We start from the raw sequence: 20,123 nt of genomic DNA, 5'->3' as shown, positions 1-20,123 counted from the left end.
ATGGGCAGTTTATCTGTTTCTACATGGCTATCTCAGGTTATACATGTAAAATTACAAAGTACGTAAGATTTGGGAACTGTGTGCAAATTTTGAGCTTTGTGTGGTTTGAATTTTATAAGGGTCAGATTTGATTTGTCTTTAAAGAGAATTTATTTTTGCTCATGTCTGTTGTTTCTTTGTAGATGGTTGGTGAGTAATACGTGTGCAAGTGCCTCAAGTTTCTCCTACAAGATGTGTTCCACAAATCCAGCAAATTGGGTCACCTTCGATGATGAGCCGCTTTTCCAGTCGCCTCAGAAATCAGTTGATAATCAGGGTAGTTGTAAAGCAAATGGCCTTAAACTCAACCTGTCTAGTGTGCATGAGTCTTCAAGTAGGTCATCTTCTACAGGCAGCACTCCACTATCGTCTCCTGTAGTTGACTTCTACGTAAGTCCTGGACCTCCCAGTAACTCTCCACTTACTACACCAACCAGAGACTACCCAGTAAGTCCCTGTATTCCAAAGCCTGGGATTCATATCCTTTATCCCATCCCTGAATGGCCACCAAACGTTAACCTTCTTCCATCACCCGAAATTTGCTCATCTCTTACCTTGCAGAAACAGAGCAGCCTTCCTTTGAACACCTCGCCTAATGACCATCCAGTTAAGACTTTGGTCTCCAAATCAACAGATGAAGGAAGCCCTAATCCACCGGGAAGCTGTGAGGAGTTAGGAGAGTTGTCATCAGCCCCTGAGTGCTTCCCTTACTTCCAGAGCGACTGTGCTTTTTCCAGCCCTTTTTGGAAGGAAGGAATCTCGCTCAGCACATCACCAGCTACTGTTAGCACGCACAGGAAGGACAGTGTGCTTGACAAGAACGTCTGTCATCCTAAAGACAAAGAAACTTGCCATGATCAGAAAAGCCTTAACCAGGGCTCCTTCAGCTACATCTGTGAGAGGCTTGAACATCTGCAATCTGATAGCTGCGACGCTGCGGGAAGCCTGTCTGTCTCCAGCACCCACACATGGCACAAGCTCTCCCCCACCATCCCACGCAGCCTCTTCAGGAGCCGCAAAGTGGATGGGTGGCCGTTCATGCTGAGGATTCCTGAAAAGAAGAATATGATGTCATCTCGGCAATGGGGCCCTATTTACCTTAGTGTCCTAGCTGGAGGCATATTGCAGATGTATTATGAAAAGGGCCTGGAGAAACCTTTCAAGGAATTTCAGCTGCAGCCACACTGCAAGCTGTCTGAACCCAAATTAGAGAGCTATAATGTCTCGGGAAAAATCCATACTGTGAAGATTGAGTGTGTGTCTTACACAGAGAAAAGGAGGTATCATCCCAAAGTAGAAGTGATCCACGAGCTGGAGGTTGAGCAGATGTTAAAGCTGGGCACCACAGATTATAATGACTTCACTGATTTCCTTGTAACGGTTGAGGAAGAACTTATGAAACTTCCTACTGTTTCTAGACAAAAGAGGAATTACGAAGAGCAAGAAATGACTCTGGAAATAGTGGATAACTTTTGGGGGAAAGTCACTAAGGCAGAAGGAAAACTCGTAGAAAGTGCCGTCATCACACACATTTACTGCTTGTGTTTTGTGAATGGAAGTGCCGACTGCTTTCTAACCCTGAATGACCTGGAGCTCCAGAAGAGCAATGAGTGTTACTTTGAGAAGGAGGAGGACAAGAAATGGATCAATATTCTTGATTGCCATTTCCATAACTGTGTCAAAGCGCAGGAGTTTGAGCAATTGCGAATTATTAAGTTTACGCCCCCTGATGCCTGTAGGCTGGAACTGATGCGTTTCAGGACACGATATAATGGGCACGACCTTCCCTTTTCTGTGAAGGCTGCAGTAGTGGTTCAGGGGGCATATGTTGAACTTCAGGCTTTTATAAACATGTCTTCAACTGCTTCAATCCCAACACGTTTACCTTCTGTGAAATACTGTGAAAACGTTATGATACGCTTTCCTGTTCCCACGCAGTGGGTCAAAGCACTTTGGACCATGAACCTCCAGAGGCAGAAGTCCCTAAAAGCAAAAATGAATAGGAGAGCATGCCTTGGCTCTTTACATGAGGTTGAATCTGATCCTGTAATACAAGTCTCGGTGGGAACAGCAAAATACGAGAGTGCCTACAGGGCTGTTGTGTGGAAGATAGACAGGCTTCCAGATAAAAACTCAAGTAAATAATTTGGGCTTGGGTGCACGTCTTCACTGTATTTATGCTTGTCTACCTCTATCAGCTTCCACAGTTTGGGTTTTTATCTGTGTGGTGGTATTGGCAGAAGCTGGAGTGACCTTTTGGGAAAAAGAGAATATAGCCTTTTTTTTTTTTAAAAAAAGCACATTTTCTTAACTCGATGGAGGCAGATGTATGATTGTCATTAACTGTAAGAGTACAGTATCACAGAAGTGGATCTTATAATTCTGAGTAAACTGCAAATCCATAGTAAGTAAGAGGGAAGGGTTTATGCTTCACATTTACCAGCTCAGCAATGATGGGATGGGAAGCAAACAGTGGCAGGTGAAATGATTTGTCCACCTGATATAATGCAGTCAATAGAAAATATGGTATTGTCACTGTTGTGTCTTGGCTTTTTAGCATCATCTTAGAAATGGTGGGTATGATACATAGCTAGAAGGTACTGTGAGAGTTGAGTGTGCTTTTGCAAAGGCTGCTGTCTATTACCTCTTTTATGGGTTTGTGTATTGAGATTGTATGTTCCTGACAGTAACTGCACTGAGAAAAAATGCCTCCCACTTTATTCCTTCTTCTCTCTGGTGGTGGTACCTCACTGAAAACTTCCAGCAATAAAACCAGCTAAGGTTACAGTCATGCAAGTGGGAGTTGTCAATTTTCCACTAAGTCAAATAGTTAATTTACCTTAATTTAATGGAGAAAATATGGGGGTTTGGTTAGGAAAAAAGTATATGTTTTTTTAATTTCAGTTTTTAGTCATGTTACCAGATTAATAGCTCTACATAGTACTATTCTAAAAGAATAAGAATTCTTGAGGAATATATTATTATTCTTCAAGTTCTTTAAAGTGAAGGCATTTGATCCTTTCCTTGGATATGCATTATGTGTATCTGAGGCTTTGGGGATCTATGTAAGACAAGGACATCTATTAAAGTATTTAGCTTAAAATGCCTGTACAATCTGTACTTTTAAGAAGAGGGGGTAAGTGTGTAGTGTTAACGAATGGATTGGCCATGTCTTTTGGTATCCTGTCTGGACTAAATACCTCTTTAAAATGCCCAGAAAAGATATAAGCTTATTAAGTCCTGGTTTCAGGTATGCTAGTGCTAAATTGACTTATCCACTCCCATGTTTTGACAGCTAGATTTGTGTGCAGGTGAGAGTTCTCATTTAAAACTATTTAAAAAAAAAAAGCAAAGGCAAAAAAACTTCTGAGGATATTTTTCTTATTCTTTTTATCTAATTATATATTTAATTTGTTGTTTGGGTAATTATGACTTTTTTTTACAGTTTGGTATTTGAATACTTCTGATTGATATTTCAGTGACAGAAGTAAAAAATCAACAGGAAAAACTGAGGCAGGAGCAAATGAAAAAGGGAATATTTTTCTGAGCCTATACATCAACTAGATTGTTTTTGCTATTAAAAGAGCATTTGAAAGCATCCTATATCAACATGCTAATGTAGCAGTTCCAAGAGTATAAATTATTGCATGGCTACTGGCAGATGAGAGATGGTATTTTTACTAATGATGCTACATGAAATACTGGTGCCTTTTGTGTGCAGATGGGGTCTTAGGCAATGAGGTCTCTCAAACCTTGACTAATTTTATTGATGAGCACCACAGGAGGAACTGCACAAATGTCGCTGTGGTCAGACTCAGAAATGACGTAGTGTTGACGCCATCTCTGTTTTTCCCCTTCTTTTGCTTTGGAAGAAGCTGTGATCGGCTTGGACCTGTGGCTAATGCCATATGGTCCCTCCTGAATTGGCTGAGCACCCCCTTTTGCACGCTGCTTGTTACCTGGGTATCTCACGCTCTGCTTGAGGAGTATGCTGGTGGCTGCCAAGCAGTGGGCAGCGGGAGGGTGGAGAAGACGCAGCATCAGCAGACGGACTAACACAAGGCAGGGAGCCAAGCCAGGATTAATGATGGAGGGAGAGAAAGGACAGAGAGAGGGAAGATAAGGGGAGGCAATAAGGACAGGGATGGTTGGGGAGACTGGAAAATGGACAGGGAGGGCAGAGGAGTTGATGGACAGATGTAGGAGAACCACTGGGCAGAAGAAGATATTTCAGGTCTTCAAAATCTGTAGATACGGGTGTTGTGCACTCCAGACTTCAAGGATTTGTACCGTGGTGCTGTGACCCATCTGTTTTCTCAAGGCTTACAGGACTGACTGTTATGTAGGTTTGCTTCTGCAAAATCAAGTCAGCAATATAGCCAGGCAATTTTAAAGAAGATTATAAGTCTTCCCAAGTCTTGGATTCCCTGCAGTTCATTCACCTTAAGATTTGATGTGCACTATTAACTTCAGATTTATATTATTTGAAAGGAAGAACTGGTTTTTTTCTGGCATTCTACAGCTTAACATTATTTTCTATCAGTAGCTTAAACTTTTGACATTTGAATAATTCCTTTGGCTGAGATCTGCAAAATCATTTGCATGCTTGAAATGTTCATGTGTTTGAAAAAACATTCTGCTATTAATACTGCCTGATCAAATTTTAGACCTCTCTCTCAAGTTTTCTGTACGCAGTTAAGAGTTTTAAAAAAAGAGTTGTCTCAAGGCATGCCAAAAATTTGGAGGCAGTCAAACTAACAGAAATATGTAAACTTTCATAATACGCTTACTGTAGGGAGAAAAATATGCTGAGGCTTTTGCTTTCAAAAAGCCTTTGTCCAAAGCTTTTTGGGGAAAAAAAAAGGGGGGGGGAAGGAAAGGTTGCCTACAGTTATACTATGACTCCATTTATACACATTGAAATATGTTAGTATCCACTGGATTCTACTAAAGTGCTTTCTTGGAAGAGTGCTGGCCAAGCAAAGTCTATGTGAGCTGTGAGATACCCCAGATTTTTAAAAACTACCCATACTTATTGCAGTCTATAAATGGAGAGTTTGGAACCTGAGTGCTAAGATTATTTACCAAAAAAAAAAAAAAAAGAAAAAAAAGGTGAAAAAGCTGTAGACTTTGAAGGGTTGATGCAATGAATTTTCAGCAAATTGAGTCTACATCTGTGAAACTGCGGCATTGTATAAGGAAATGTAGAACATTGTATGATGTCAGCACAGTACTGGGGCCAGTCTTTGCACTGGAGAAACTGGATTGCCCATGGAGCTGGGGAGAGACTAGACTTCAAAAAGCTATGTTTTAATCTCTTGTTGTGTAAATTTGTGCCCTGTGGTGTTTCCTGCTAGGACACCTCCATCCTTGGGCCTTTGTGTAAAGCAACAATGCTTCAGCTGATCATTTCTCCTTTTGTTCTGCATCATGGAGCCACTCTGAGGAAGCGGTGATTAAGCAACACAGGGAAATGGAGCCAGGGGAGCTTGTGGCTGCTAGCAGCCCTGCTACTGCCTTTTAGCATCTGAGCATGGACTCCAGGGTGGGAGGTGATGTGGTTCCCAGTAACCTTCAGCTGCAGCTTTTCTTATTTCCTAAACTACCTGGGTGGAAACCGTGGCTTTGTCAGGTGGGCTGCATCCCTGCCCAACCACCTCCTTCTGGCGCCAGCACCATTGCAAATTGCTCCTTGGCAGTGGTGCCTTCCCACTCCACAATTTCCTATGCATTTCTCCCAGAAGGTTGGATAAATGCACCTATTTAGACACAGATGCAGGAGCAGTTTACTTCTAACAACCTTAATGTAAGTGTGTTCTTAGTAATTGTTGATGTTTTCATGTTCAAAATAAGGCTTTTAGAACTGGACCTATTTCAGCAAAAGTAAAATTACAACTTAAGTAAAATAAGTAGCACACTTTTTTGGCCTAAATAATAGTGTGAGTAAATGCAGCAAAGTTAGATTGTTTATTGTTTGTGAAGTGCTGTATGAATGCTAAATGATGATTGGAATCTAGTTTCATAGTTTTACTGATTTGTTTTGGCTTTTTTGTTGTTTTTCTTTAAAGAAAGAGAATTTGGAACATTTTTAGGAAATAAGAGCCAAATTTTCAGATGTAAAACAGGAAAGATTTAGGTCTCTGAATTAATAAAAAACTTAACAAGTTGCTTAGACACCTAAACCCCAGGGCTTCTGTCTCCTAAGTTAGCTTCTGAAAGCTCGGTTATCTCCTCAAATTATCTGGTTGCCTTTCAGGAGTGATTTGATTCCATCAGGCCAGATGGTCATGTCTCCACGATTCCTGATGGGCCGCATTTTGGATAGCTGGGCTTGCATCTGAGTATGTTGTCTTAGCTTCCACTGGGCAACAGTGGCACAGACTTACTCCATGCCTGGTTCATCCAACTGGTCTTTCGACACCACTATCTTTTCTCTTTTCTGGCCGACATCTTGGTTATTCAGCATTACTGGTTTTGTTGCAAAAGCATTTTGTACATCCAGCCTCTCTTTCTTCTTCTAACTTCAGCGTAATACAAGGCCTGGGAAACAATAGTTTCACAGAGCAGAGATGAGAAGGATGGACCAGTTTTAGGAGAAAACTAAGGCAATCCTCACTGTCTTCCAAAGTGTTGGTTGATTGCTTTGTTATATGACAGCCAATGGGAAGCAGTTTCTCTGCACTCCTGCCACAGCCCAGCCCAGCAGTGGGGAGAGGAACTTCTCTGCAAGTGAACTGGTGAGTACCGCCTTCTGGCATTGATATTGGTACAGGAGACAGATGGGCTAGGGGAAACCCTGTGTTTTGGGAGCAGGCAGAAGGGTCCAGTGGACGCTACTCCAGAGGACCCAGGGCAGCAGCCTTGCCCAGATCCCAAAACTATCATCTCTGCTTTTGCAGGTTACCACCTACGGGAAAGAAAGGAACCCAGAACTCAACTGATCCCAACACCGAGAACACCTCATTGGTCTGGGTTAGCTGGAATATAAACCCAGAGATTTTTTTTTTAAGTGCTATATGGTACTGAACCACAGTTGTACCATGTCTAACACAGGAGCATTTAGAAGCAGGCCAAGAGGAATGGCCCATTTATGCTGGGGTGAAGTGGACATCTACCATACAACATTTACCATACATGTCCAGGAGAATTATAAGCAGTGGTTATTTCTGGATTCCTTTTCTCAGAAGACAAAATAATTTTCCAGACAATTCCCAATGCTACTTCTTTCTCTGTAGGCCTCCCATCCACAACAGGAAGATGCTGAATTTGATCTCCAAAAGCCCTTAGATTTATACCCATTTCCTGCTACCACAGATGGACTTCAGATAAGATGCTACTGCTCTTGGACAAATCCTTTCTCCTCAGATACTGATCAACCATAGCCACACAGGCAGAGAATGCCACTTTCCTGGCCAGGGCATGATGTGCCATCTTAGTGTCACAACTGCTGCTATGAAGGACTCTTCACTTGTGGTTGACATTGTTCAATCTGTGCATCTCAACCCAGCAAACAGCACAAAGACCAGGTCAAGTAAGTGTGTTGCCACACTGCATCCCAGCACCACCACTGGAGAGGAGCAGGCCATGGGAGCCAAGAGGAGCACAGCTTGAGTGAGTTGTGGTGCCACACATGGGATGATGTCTCACAGTTTAGAGTGTGATGCTGTTTCTGGTCTTCACTGCTGCTGCTGCTGTCCCTACAGCTGTTGCTGGGATGATGGCAGATTCAATGGAGAGGCCCACCCTAACAGGAGGCTCATTGCACCATGTCCAGGCAGTCTGGAAGAGGAACCGTGGACCAAAAGAGTGCTAGTGCAGGAGAAATGGGCTTGGACACAGCAAGAGATGACCAGCAGCAGATTATGGATAAGGCCCACATCACAGAGATACACAGATCTGCCTGTCACTGTGTACATCAGTGACAAAGCACCATCTCCTTCTCACACTAGTTTAGTCATTCTCCAACTTCCTTCTCAAAGAGCTGACAGGTGGTTGTAATATTTGTTTCTGGCTTTGTTCCCACCTCTATTTCAGTAATAAAGTCCCTAATGTTATAGTTGTACCTGTCTCTGTGCATTTTATTCTTGTCCTGGGACTTTAGTCACACGCTGCGTGCCCCTGGCATTGCACTCCTTTGCCTAAAACCTTTACGAGCTTGCAAACTAGGTATCTTTGTGCTTCAGTGCCTTGAAGGACCCTGTCCTGTGCTGTGCTCTGAGGTGTGAGTAATGTCTCGCACATGCTGGTAGCTCTGATTTACCACAAATCGCAGTCAGTACCTCCTACTCCACCCCGACACCAGCCTGGCTGTATAGCTGCGTGGGTGACTCTGAGCCTGATTCATGTGCAAGTGAACTAAGTGGTAGGCTTTTATATAAAAAGGAGATGACAGTACTGCTGCTTTTGGTCATGGGCCATGAATTGGGTAGTGTTTTTCACTTTTTAGGTGTGTGGGGATTGTAAAGTGTTGTGCCTTGACTGGTGCAGCAGGTGGGTTGCAAAATCTGCAAGGAGGGATGGTGAGGTTTTTCCATCTGATCTCTCCAGCCTGTCCTGCTCAGTTTGGTTCCCCTCCCTCTGTGCTGGCTGTGCTGATGGCCATTGCCAGGCACCTACTTCTCCTCACTCACCTTAAAGGTGCTATTGTACTGGGCATATTTAGGGGAGCTTCATTCCCAAAACTCAGGACCTATGCATTGGTTACAGTGATCCCTACCAGTCTCTTATGGATCTGTCCTTGCAATTATTAGTGCAGGCTGTATTAACTCTTCCTACAATTTCTGTAACTGGTTCCTTATGAGCATGTATTAGAGCCATGCTTTGGCAGAAAGAAGCAGCTGGTCCCACCTGGGAGATGGTTGCAGGCTCTCCCTCCTGATACACATTTCTTTAAAGACACCCAGGAGACTCCATGGCCAGTGTTTGATGCTCTTCTGTGACACAGGACTCTAGCTGGTGTGTATATAGCATTATTGGCTGAAGTCCATTCAGGCTTTCGTTGAACATTACAAGTAGTTATGTAAAGAAGCAAGGATAAGGATGGAATGGTATGTGCTGCTGGAAGCAAGCCTGCAGGGGATACTTGTAAATCAGCCTCTTGGAGAGTCCAGATGGTGAAGGAATGCACTTGCCCAGTGACATGTCCCTTCTCCAGAGTGGTGGCTGTAAATGCTGCTGTGTTGCTGTGTGTGTGCCTTTAGGCTCCACTGAACAGAGAGAGGAACACTTGCAGTCATCAAACAAGGTACTGATTGTTGTTGTTATTAAACATGGAAAATAGAAGGGGAGAAAAAGAGCTGGAGACATCTAAAGTTTGGGCACTGATAATCCAAAGGACACTTCCTATTCCTTTCTCCCCTTCCTTCACCTTTGTTTCAGGCAGTCAAGTTTTAACTGTGCTGTTGAGTGTAACAGCAAGGAAGAGAGGGAATTATTAATTATACTAATTATATAATTAGTCAAAATGAAAATAATGTTAAATATTTTAGTGAGTATGATTAAGACAAGCATGAATTTGATGCTATATAAGCCTTGATTTTTGGGGGCCCATTTACTTTACACTGGACTTGGAATAAAATCTGAAGGACGGTTTATTGAATTAGATTTTGTTCTGATGAAGCTGGAGACACACGTTTGACAGAACTCTTCCATCAAACTGCTCATATGCAAGTTATCTCCTAAAATCAGAACTGGCTTGGGCAGGCTGTGAGGCAGGTTGCAGGGCAAACCTGCAGCACAGACTAGAGGACGTACCCAGCCCAAGGCTTTGAGAAGCAACGGATATAGAGCTTTTAAAATTTATTTTTACCTTATGAAATGCCCATAAACCTGTTGATGTGGATTGCTACAGCAATTTTTGAGATGCTATTCAGCATAAAGGTTGAAAACCAACTATACACTGCCAGGCTTGCCTTTGACAAATATAGGCAATCCTTACTCTGCTTTTTTCTGTGCCTGCAGCCAAATGGTAGTTAGTTGTCTATGCTGATACTTAAAATCCTGGAGATGAGGGGGAACACAGAATTGCTACTTTTTGCCCTGAAGAATTTGGAGAGGCAGCTGCAATGTAAAGGATTCTTTTCATTGTATTGTACTGCTTTCATGCACATAGCGAGCCTGCTGACCTCGCTTTCTTTGGAAAGCAGGCTTTTCACCCTGGTGTTCCTCTATGCCAGGAGAAGGAGAAATGCTTTCCCTTACCATTACCACATACAAGAAAAACTAAAGCAAGTGATCCCTAGGATCTAAGGCTGGATTAAAGTAATTTAGAATATGCTGCACCACATGGGCAGCCCTTCAGGACTCTGCTTTGTAACATGACATTTACTTTAGCAATACTTCTGTTTGGAATAAATGGGGTATGTTATATTATGTGATGTTCTTTTCCCAGAACAAACCAAGCTAGAAGGGCAGCTGGGATATATCTTGTTTGAGCAGCACTCTTAGCTGTGCCTTTATCTTCTTGCTGTAGACATACTGTAATAAATGATGTTACACAAGACAGCTGTAGTACTTGAAATAAACACTCCAGTAAAATTCCTACAGCAGAGAGCTCTGGAAAGGGTGGTGTTGGATATGGGGTAGCATCTCTGCCTTGGCAAAGCTGGGGCCTTCCAGTTTTTATTTTTCTACAAGAGTAAGAAATACATTTTTAAGGGAAAACCAGGTTTCTTACCTAATAGTCTGAATTTAGCAACCTTGTGCACAAGTAGCAAAAGCTTATAGCTAGAATAATCTTGTATCATAACAACAGCTCTGCATTAATAAAATACAGAGCTGTGCTCTCTTGCTAGCAGGTTAACCTTGCACACAAAATAAAATATAATTAACTGGTAGTGAGTTTTTTGTGTTTGTTTTTCTTTTTTTTTCTTTTTCAAGGTTCAGATCATCCACACAGTCTGTCCTACAAACTGGAACTTGGATCAGACCAGGAAATCCCGTCTGACTGGTATCCATTTGCTACTGTCCAGTTTGTCATTCATGATACCTGTGCCTCAGGAACAGAAGTCAAGTCAATGGGCATAGAGAGCGATGTGCAACCCCAGAAACATGTGATTCAGAAAGCATTTTACAATTGCCAGGTATTTTCAAGGCTGTTTTCAGTGTTTTTGTCCTTTTCCCTCCCCACTCCCCCATACAGTATTTGCAAAGTGAATGTGCTTTGTATTCTAAATATATCTTGCATATACTTGTGATAATGACTTTGAGCAAAAGAATAATTAAAAAATAATTCCTTGTGTGATCAAACATGATGCTGAAAAACAGAACTGCAAATGCAGCATTGTTTTTCCTCAGCTGAGCTATTTTTGGGAGTAGTGGCTTTGGAATCTGTTGGGTCTGGAAATGTTTTGATTCTGTGTCAAAGCTTTTATTCATACTGTTGCTGCAGTTCACACATTCAGTGCCCAGTTATTTGCTAATTCTACCTTGTTTTTTTTGTTTTCTAACTACAGGTTGAAATTGAAAAGAAGTGGATTAGGCTTGATGGAGAAGATCCAGATAAGGCTGGCAACTGCCTAATGCAATAAAAGAGGACAGGAGACACCATCATAGGATATTAGTAGAAATCAATTTACATAGGAAATTCTATTGTTAGAGGAAGTGCAGTGACCTAGTTTAGGATAAACATGTCCATTGATTTTTTTTTTCTTTTTTAAGGGCTTTTTGGTTTGATTCTGCAAATCAGTTCTGGTTTGACTGGCCTGTGTCCAAGTAAACTTCCTGTCCTGGGAATAATGGTATGATTAAGGTCTCCCTGTAAAGAGTTGCAGGATGCGAGCACTTGATTGATTGATTGTAATATATTATTTTCCTGTTGTGTATCTATGACTTGAGAATGATCTCATATTCCATATTGAAACCTAATGGCACTACTCAAAGAGTTCATGTCACTTGGAGATACAATATTCAGCAATAAAAATTGCCAGAGTGCTTATGTGTAGACCAGCATCTGTGTAAGGTCCAGTGAGAGCAATTACATTTTTCAGTGGTGTTTGAAAACCAAAGTCCTCCATGTTTCTGCTCCCCTCTATTTATGTGAACAGAACAAGTCGTAATATTACTCTCAACAAGAGCCTCAATTAATGAGTTGGAAACTGGGTGATTTCATTGGTAAAATGGGAAAAGTTACTCCACAATAATGCTCTTAATTTTTCTGTGGCTGTGAGTGTTTCCTCCCCAGCACTTTATAGGTTCACGCAAAGTAAGCTCTTGGGCAAAAAAACATATGGCAGATGTGATTTAAATTTCTGTGCCAGCATTAGACAAATCTTTTTCACTGCTGCAGCAAGTGAGACAAAGGGGTGGATCCTCAGCAAGGCTAAATTGGTCCGAGCCCATTTCATTCAATGAAGTTTTGAGGATTTACACCAGCGGAGGGTTTTGCCCACAAACTGAAGAAATGGCTGGTTGCTGCCATTTGCTGGGGGTCTCTTTTAGGATGCAGGTTCCAGGTGTTGGTTTGGAAACTGCAGAAGCTGTTGCTTTGAGTAACTTTTAAGACAGAGGGTGTATCTTTCCAGGCATGCGAAGAGAGATGTTTTCATGCTGCTGGCTCTAAAGGTGTTTTCTGTGGGGAAATGATGCAGGAATGGGCTGTCACACGAGAAGTGAAGCTGTGATGCTTCAGTGGGCAGCTTGGGCTGCTAACCCTGTATCAGTATGTTAACTGTGTTTTGAACAAACGATTGGCATTTAGGGAAAGGTTTGAATGCTTCCCGTCAGCCATTATCCCCTAATTCCAGGTCTGAAAAAAAAAATCTGTTAAATTAAAAAATGATCCTGATACTTTTCTTTTTTCCCTGCAGTTTTCCTGAAATTATACTTACTTCAAACTGAAATTAGTGAACAAAAATATAGTAATGCACTAAGGCTCACTTGGTATTTTGTCACAGCTTGTAACTGTTTATATGAACACTGTGTAAAAATACAGATAAATGTTATTCCCCAAAAGTAGAAATATGTGGGATATGCACTGAGAAAATAACAGAAGGCCATAATGTGAACCTAGTTCATCACAATAAACTTTTACCCCCATTTGGAAGCTGAGAATGAAATAGGTAATAAATGCTATAGTAAGTCCTGAGGGAAGGTTTTTTTATAGGTATTGCATTGCCAAAGCCCCAAATAGACTATTACGGTATTTTGGCTTCTCTATATATCCCTTTTTATTAGCAGATTATATTATTGTAAATCTAAGAAAGCATTTCAGTGTAGTAGTGATCCAAATATATCTCAGCTGTTGCATCCTCCATCCGTGTTTTGACTTAAGAAGCCATTAGCACCTTCAAGTCATGTTTGGTTTGTTTTATTCATATTTAATTTTGGTTTATGTACTTCTCAGCTGAACTAAGGGGCACAGAGTATGCTAGGGCAAAACATTTTTACTTAGCATTGTGGCAGAGCTCTGCAGTTTGCTGAAGTCTGTCGTTATACTAGAGCTACAGTATCTATTAACGTCTTCATGTGGTAAGGTAGAGGAAGCAAAATACGTGTTGCACGTACCTGCACTAACTTTTGTCTGAGGCTGACTTGTTTTGATTGACATTAACTCAGCTAATGCAATACATCTGTTAGCAGTGGATATTGTCCAAAGCCTGTCTTGCCCAGCTGGCCCCTATTTTTCTGTTTTTAAGAGGACAACCAGGTGTTCTGGGACTCTTTCGTCTTAGGATCCACATTTGCAGCACTCACCTCCTGGGCATTTGGTACCTGGTGGTTTTATGGGTTCTGCAGAAGAAACAGCTGCTTTTCTTCTGTCAGGTTTCTGCTGTATCTCGGGATGTGTTCAAGAAGCCCATGTAGTGTTGACCCATCAAGAGACGAGCTATTGTTTTGAATGTCCCAAGTGATGAACAGTCACATCACAAGTCTTTTTTCCTGCTAGTGGGTCTGAATTGTATCTGGTGTGCTGCAAATGATCATTCAGCCTTACAGAACTCGTTAACATAAAAAGGTCAAGCTACAGCTTTACCTGTGTTGCAGACTCTTGGATTTCCATCTGAGACCTGTAAGACTTGCTAAACTGGAATTGGACCAGGATCACAGGTAATTAATTCCACAGAAATATTGTCACACTGAAAGTTATGCTGTTTAATGTATGGCTTTCAGTTTGAACCTGACTTAGTGCAGCCTAAGGCTGAATAATTACCCTGTTCAGTCTCAAACTGAAGTTTGTACGCCTTGCTGTCAGAATAGGTAAAAATAGGCTGCAGTTTAATGAAAGAAAGTTTGGGTTGTCTGACGTTTTTTACCCACATCAAATTATAACTTATTTTTCTATTGCAACATGCCAAAGCAGGAACACTTTGGTTTCCCCTTCCTAATATTTCTTCTGCATTCTGATGACTCTGAGTACAACTTACAGAACAAATATTCTCCATATTTAAGACTCATTTGCTAGCATTTTCTATGACGGCTACAGCAGGTGATAGTGAATAAACATACTGGCTTTGATTCTTTAGAAATCTGGGCTGTAAGTAGTCTAACTGTAATTTGGGAGGGGAATGGAGATGAAGAACAGTTGCTATAAGCTATTGTGATGCTCATTGTCCAGCTAGCAGGACTGGAGCTTTAAATAACCCATGAGGTGCATTGGCATTGTGCAAGGATCCAGGTTTCACACGTATCTGATCTCTGCTTGCCCACAGCTAGCACCTGCAGTTACTGAAATTCTTCCAACTGCTTGGGTCACTTAAGATGCTGACACTTTGCTAACATTTACTACAGGGCAGTATTTAGATATTATCTGTGTCTCCTTCACAAAGGACCAGTAGGGTCTGGGATATTTTGTGTTTTAAACAGAAATCAATGAGAACAGCTATTTTTATAGTGTGTTTGCCTTATTTACAAAGTGGTGTATGTGCTGAAACCGACAAACTTTATCTTTGCCTTCATCTTTCTCATACTAATTGCATTAAGGTAGATAAATAGTACTTGATGTAATTTTGGTTTCAAACACCCATTGAAGTCAATGGAAGTCTTTTTAACAGACAAAATGGGATCTGCATCAAAGTCTCTACGAATCAAGGAGAGGCAAAAAAAAAAAAAGAAAGGAAAAGTGGTAGCAGTAAAATACTGTAGAAAATTCTTGACGCTAGTAAGTGTAAGCAACCTGCAATGGTTGCTTATTCCAAGGGAAAAGAGCACAAAAGAGAGGAAAAGAGATGTTACTGAATGTCAAAGCCGAAGCTTTGCAGTGATTGGGAACAATGGTTTGGCTGCCCCTGCGCAGCAGCTCTCGAAAAATAAGGATGGTGCAGTCCATTAAATGTGATGCCAAGCTGCTGTCATCATGCTCCTTGCATTTTTTTTCCCTTTTAGATCCATATGAATTGTCCAAAAGTACTTATATCTGAAAACATGTTTTCACATGTTGCTTTTAGTTGCATTTATTTTACCTGAGGGACTTCTTTGCTGCAGCATTGGTGTCCACACCTCTATTTTACATTTATTTGGGGTTTTTTGTTGACTAAACACAGTAACTAACTGCTACAGTTAGTAGTCCTTAGCTATAACTCTGGTAACTCTGAAAGAGTGCTGTTATTCTTAATGAAAAATACAATTTTATTTGGGTGTTTTGTCAGTGTAAGTATAAACAGATCATGCTGATAATCTTGTAATAACATTTTGTAGATTGCATATTGATTAAAAAAATAAAACTGTATTTCAAACTAGCAGTTCCTTGTCCCCTCACTAGAAATTTATCAAGCTTGTTTTACATTTCCTATCATTAACTGCTTGATCTGGCATAATTAGGTATTGCAGTTTATTAGAAAGAGCAGTTCTACTCTGTGTGTGAGTGGGGGACATCACTCCTTGTGATAAAGCTGGCTGCAGAAAGCTGAACTGCATTCCATTAATGATCATTTATGGCAGGCCCTTTGCCTTCCTTATTTGCATAACAATAGTAAGGGAAAGAATACCATGGTTTTTTTCCTATTAGGTACTTCCTCCAATCTCTCTAGGGTATTTGACTATAACTTCAAAGTCTGCTCTTGAAATGAGCTGTTACTAGGGAGATAGTGAAACCTCGGTGGGAAAATAAGGGAATAAGGCAGCATAAGTTTGTGGGGCAGCATTCAAACAATCAGGTTAAAGTATCAAATAGCCATGCCACTTTTCCTGTTCTGCTGTCTCTGTAGCAAACCAGTTGGCTCTCCTGGGAAACACTGGGAAATGCAGTTAGCATCCCTTTTCACTTCATTGGTCTTCTGTATTCTGCTAGAATACAAGTGAAAACATGAAAACATTTATTTTTGGGACAGTTTCCTAGTATTGGCTATGCCTAGTATGTGCTATTTTATAGCTCTGTTCTTTCCCTAGTAAAAACAACCTGTAATTTTTTTTACAATAACAGTCTTACAATAACAATAACTTACAACAATAGCATGTTGTAAGTGATGTTCATGCTCCCTGCTCAGTCCTTACTGATAGAAGTAAAGGAGCGAGCATTGGCTCAAATTCTGCTTTGCCATCCCACAGAACCCAGTATGATGAGGTATTTCTGCTTATGGGTAGGTACAGTCTAGCATTACATTGCATTGTTATGGCCTTTTTCTTTAATATAGAATAACTTTCACTACCATTTACATATTCAACAATAGAAGTGCAAGGGGATAAAATCAGAAGTGGGGATATGTTGGGAGTGGAAGGGACCCACACCTGAGTGCCTGGTGGTGTAGGTAAGAAGGAGGAGGCAGGGACTGAGCAGGAAGCTGGCAGAAGGTAAGGGCAGTGGGCAGAGCTTGTTTGCAAGGGCTAAGGAGAACTGCTGCCTCTCAAAGTCAAGGGGAAAAATTTACCTAAAAAAGGGACTGACACAGAAAAGCAGAGAGGAACTCATGCAAAGAAGTGCCTTCAAGGGAAGCGATTGAGGATGAAGTTGCAAGTAGCTGCAGGGGGAAAAGTTATAGTATCATAGAATGTATTGGATTGGAAGGGACCTTTAAAGATCATCCAGTCCAACTCCCCTGCAGTGACCAGGGACATTGTTACTGGATCAGGTTGCTCAGAGCCCCATCAAGCCTGACCTTGAATATCTCCAGGGATGGGGCATCCACCACCTCTCTGGGTGACCTGTTCCAGTGTTTCATCATCCTCATAGTGAAGAACTTTGTAATGTATAATCTAAATCTTCCCTGCTCTTGTTAAAAAACATTGCCCCTTGTCCTATCACTACACACCCTTGTAAACAGTCCCTCCCCAGCTTTCTTGTAAGCCCCCTTCAGGTACTGGGAGGCCTGAAGGTCCTGACCTGAACTGATTCAGTCTGGGTTTAGACCTGTCTAACAATTTACAGAGCAATGACAGAATGGCTGCACTTAAAAATGTAGCACACCTAAGTTGAAAAATCACACTATATAAATAGAATTAGAAAAATGAACATAATACTCTTCTGGGATGGGGGGGAGGAGGAGTTGGGTGCAGGTGAAGAAAGGTGGACATAGGCAGAGCCACGGGAGACAAGCACAGTGGCTGTAAGACTGGTGGGGCACAGCGAGAGGTGCCCTACCTGAACAGGCTGAGCTGAAGCGCGCTCGTGGCACACCACAGCTCAGAGCAGCGTCGCACCATGCAGCTCTCCCTGCTTCCATATAGTATGTGGTGCCATTAAACACTGAGCAGAAGAACTCGCTCGATCTGTCTTGAGCATCCCCTGCATCACGTCTATACAGCTGTTGGTAATGGTAACCCATCTTCCTGGACAGGAAGATCTTGCTCATTCAAGGGACCAATGACACAGCCATGCAATAGGAGATGCAGTGAAAATATCAAATAAAACCCAGCAGTGGAACAGCGAGGATTTAAAGCAAGAACTTAGGCATCCACTTGATGATACCCAGAGGTAAGCTACCACTGTAACCTTGTTGGATTGCTCTCTAGAGAGGGACCTTCATCTGGCAAGTCATCTGTAATGCTGAGTAGATTTCACTGTCTAAATGTAAGTACTGATACCAGGCTTTAGATGACAGTTCATCTGAAAAGGAGGGAGCCACCCACTGCCTGAGGAGAAAAGGTGAAAAGCTGTGTTAGCCCTCTTCATGGAAAGACATTACTGAATATTTTTGTTTCTAAGTTACTTCAGGTAGATCTACACAAAAGTAGATTTGGGGGAAAGGAAGAAGACTGAAAAGGTGTGTAGAGTCAAATATGATTAGGATGGCAGGAGCCCAACAACTTTTGCTCAGAAAGGGAAGCTCAGGAAGATGACTTTGAGCAAATATTGGGGTCTTCACATAAATGCTTCCAAGACCCCACTATAGCAATGCAGTTTAGCCTCCATACATCTGAGTTATTATTTAGTAGAGTTAAATTGGTAGCAATTAGGCAGTAAAGAGGAGAACCTCACTGCTAAGCTGTGCTTCAACCTGTCTCTCAAAGTCACTTGCTGGATGATTTTAGTAGTATGGCTGGTGCTGCAAAACCCACTGCTGGTGAAAGGGACTACTGTGGTCACTCAGCTTTACTCCTCTCCAAATTACCAAATGCGAAGTTACACAGAGCAAATTTGCCTTGACGAAAACATGCTGCTCTGCTCTTATTTAACTTCACACTAAAACTGCTGGACTTCTGCTTGACTATGAGTTTCCAGCAGCTAATTCAACTAAGGAGGAATGATGTTTCTGGCATCTACCTGTTTGCTGCACCCTGCCTCTGTGTGGTTTTGCATGCCCCCATAGCTGGCCCCTCTCCACTGGAGATGGGGAGCCCAAGAGCAGGTAAGCGGCAATTACAGACAGGCGAGGAGGGGGTGTGTGGGGGACCTCAGCTGGACTGAGGCCCTTGGACAGAGTGACTTTGACCTTAAGAAGATTCCAGTCTACCCCTGAGAGAATAAACAGGAACAAGAAGAGCCACAAGGTATACAAGTTTGTTGAAAGTGCTGACAGCAGACTGAGGTGTATGTGTTCCTTTGGCGGAAGTGCTGAGTTGTGATGAACTGTAAACATAGTAACTTTGAACCAATGAGAAGAAGACACATCTGGGGAGAGAGTATAAATAGATGAGGAAGAAAAAATTTAAAAAAAAGCTTTTTGTGCTACGTCAACACTTGTTTTGTCGCTTTGTCTGTCCTGACCACGACAGGGGTGGGATTTCAACCACTGCTGAAATGGGGTAAAACACGATGGCATGGAAGGGGATTAGAGAGTGATGAAGGCAAAGACAGTAAACAAAAAGGGGAGGGAGCTGAACTGGGGCTCATCTTGTGGACACATAGCAGGAGGTTGGGGTCCCTCTGGGGAAAGAGGGTGCCATAAACATCTGTATGTCATACCCGGGAAACAAGGCAGGCAGCAGAGGAGGTGAGAGAACTGGAGACGAGTGCTGAGCTGGGCACCAGCAGCAGTGTGGTAGAAAGCAGGGACAATAATAAGGACAGTGAAGTGGCAGGTGGCTGCTACTTCCCTTTGAGGCTTTCTATCCACATAAGGCATATGTGTCAGAGTGAGTATTCAGGAGAGGGAAGGCTTATTTCATCTTTAATTAGGCTTACTCATAGTACACAAGTCTCTGGGTTATCAAGGAACTGAGATATACAGTACTATTCAGTGTATTCAATCCATCAGGACTGCCATTTTTATACAGCAGTTTGTACAGGTCAGAGCCCTTCTTATGCCACTCAATGTCCTGAAAATTTGTCATTAAATTGAATTAAGGGACAACTCTTTCTGTGGTTCCTCTGATAAAGTGGTTTACGTCAGGTTAAAAGGAGAGTCCCTTGAAGAAACAGGAGTCACACATGATAAATGAAAGAGGAACAAATCACAGGTCCCAGTGTTATCTGTCTCAGAACTCCAACAGAAATGATGGAGCTTACAACAAAATCACACTGTTAATACAATTGGTTATGAGACTAGAGTGCCACATATCATGAGCCAACAGCTGAAAACAAAGGAAGCATGCTAGAGAATATCTTTAAAATTAAATTACAGTTCTGCCTGTGTCAAGGCATCTTCATGAGGACTGCCCGGATTCTGCAACTGGTTCCTCCTGAGAATGATTACTTTTACTTGGAAAGAAGGGGAAGATGGTATATGTAAAATATGCCTTGAGAAAGCATTCTGCAGTCGTGCAGTTGAGTA

At 41.9% G+C, this 20,123-nt stretch overlaps 1 protein-coding gene across 1 annotated transcript; it reads left to right on the top strand.

Annotated features, from left to right (window-relative positions):
- The first annotated feature begins 231 nt into the window (after nucleotides 1–231).
- On the top strand, nucleotides 232–11,651 carry STON1 (stonin 1). The gene is made up of 3 exons (XM_010182430.1): nucleotides 232–2,176; nucleotides 10,918–11,120; nucleotides 11,493–11,651. Exons 1-3 carry the CDS (start codon nucleotides 232–234, stop codon nucleotides 11,565–11,567), a joined length of 2,223 nt encoding a protein of 740 aa, XP_010180732.1. The 3' UTR covers nucleotides 11,568–11,651.
- The last annotated feature ends 8,472 nt before the right edge of the window (nucleotides 11,652–20,123 follow it).

The sequence above is a fragment of the Mesitornis unicolor genome, unplaced genomic scaffold (genome assembly GCF_000695765.1).
Source record: "Mesitornis unicolor isolate BGI_N332 unplaced genomic scaffold, ASM69576v1 scaffold20974, whole genome shotgun sequence".
NCBI classification, from domain to species: Eukaryota; Metazoa; Chordata; class Aves; order Mesitornithiformes; family Mesitornithidae; genus Mesitornis; species Mesitornis unicolor.
The sequence above is the reverse complement of the archived record's forward strand: the minus strand, read 5'-3'. Positions and strand labels throughout refer to the sequence as shown.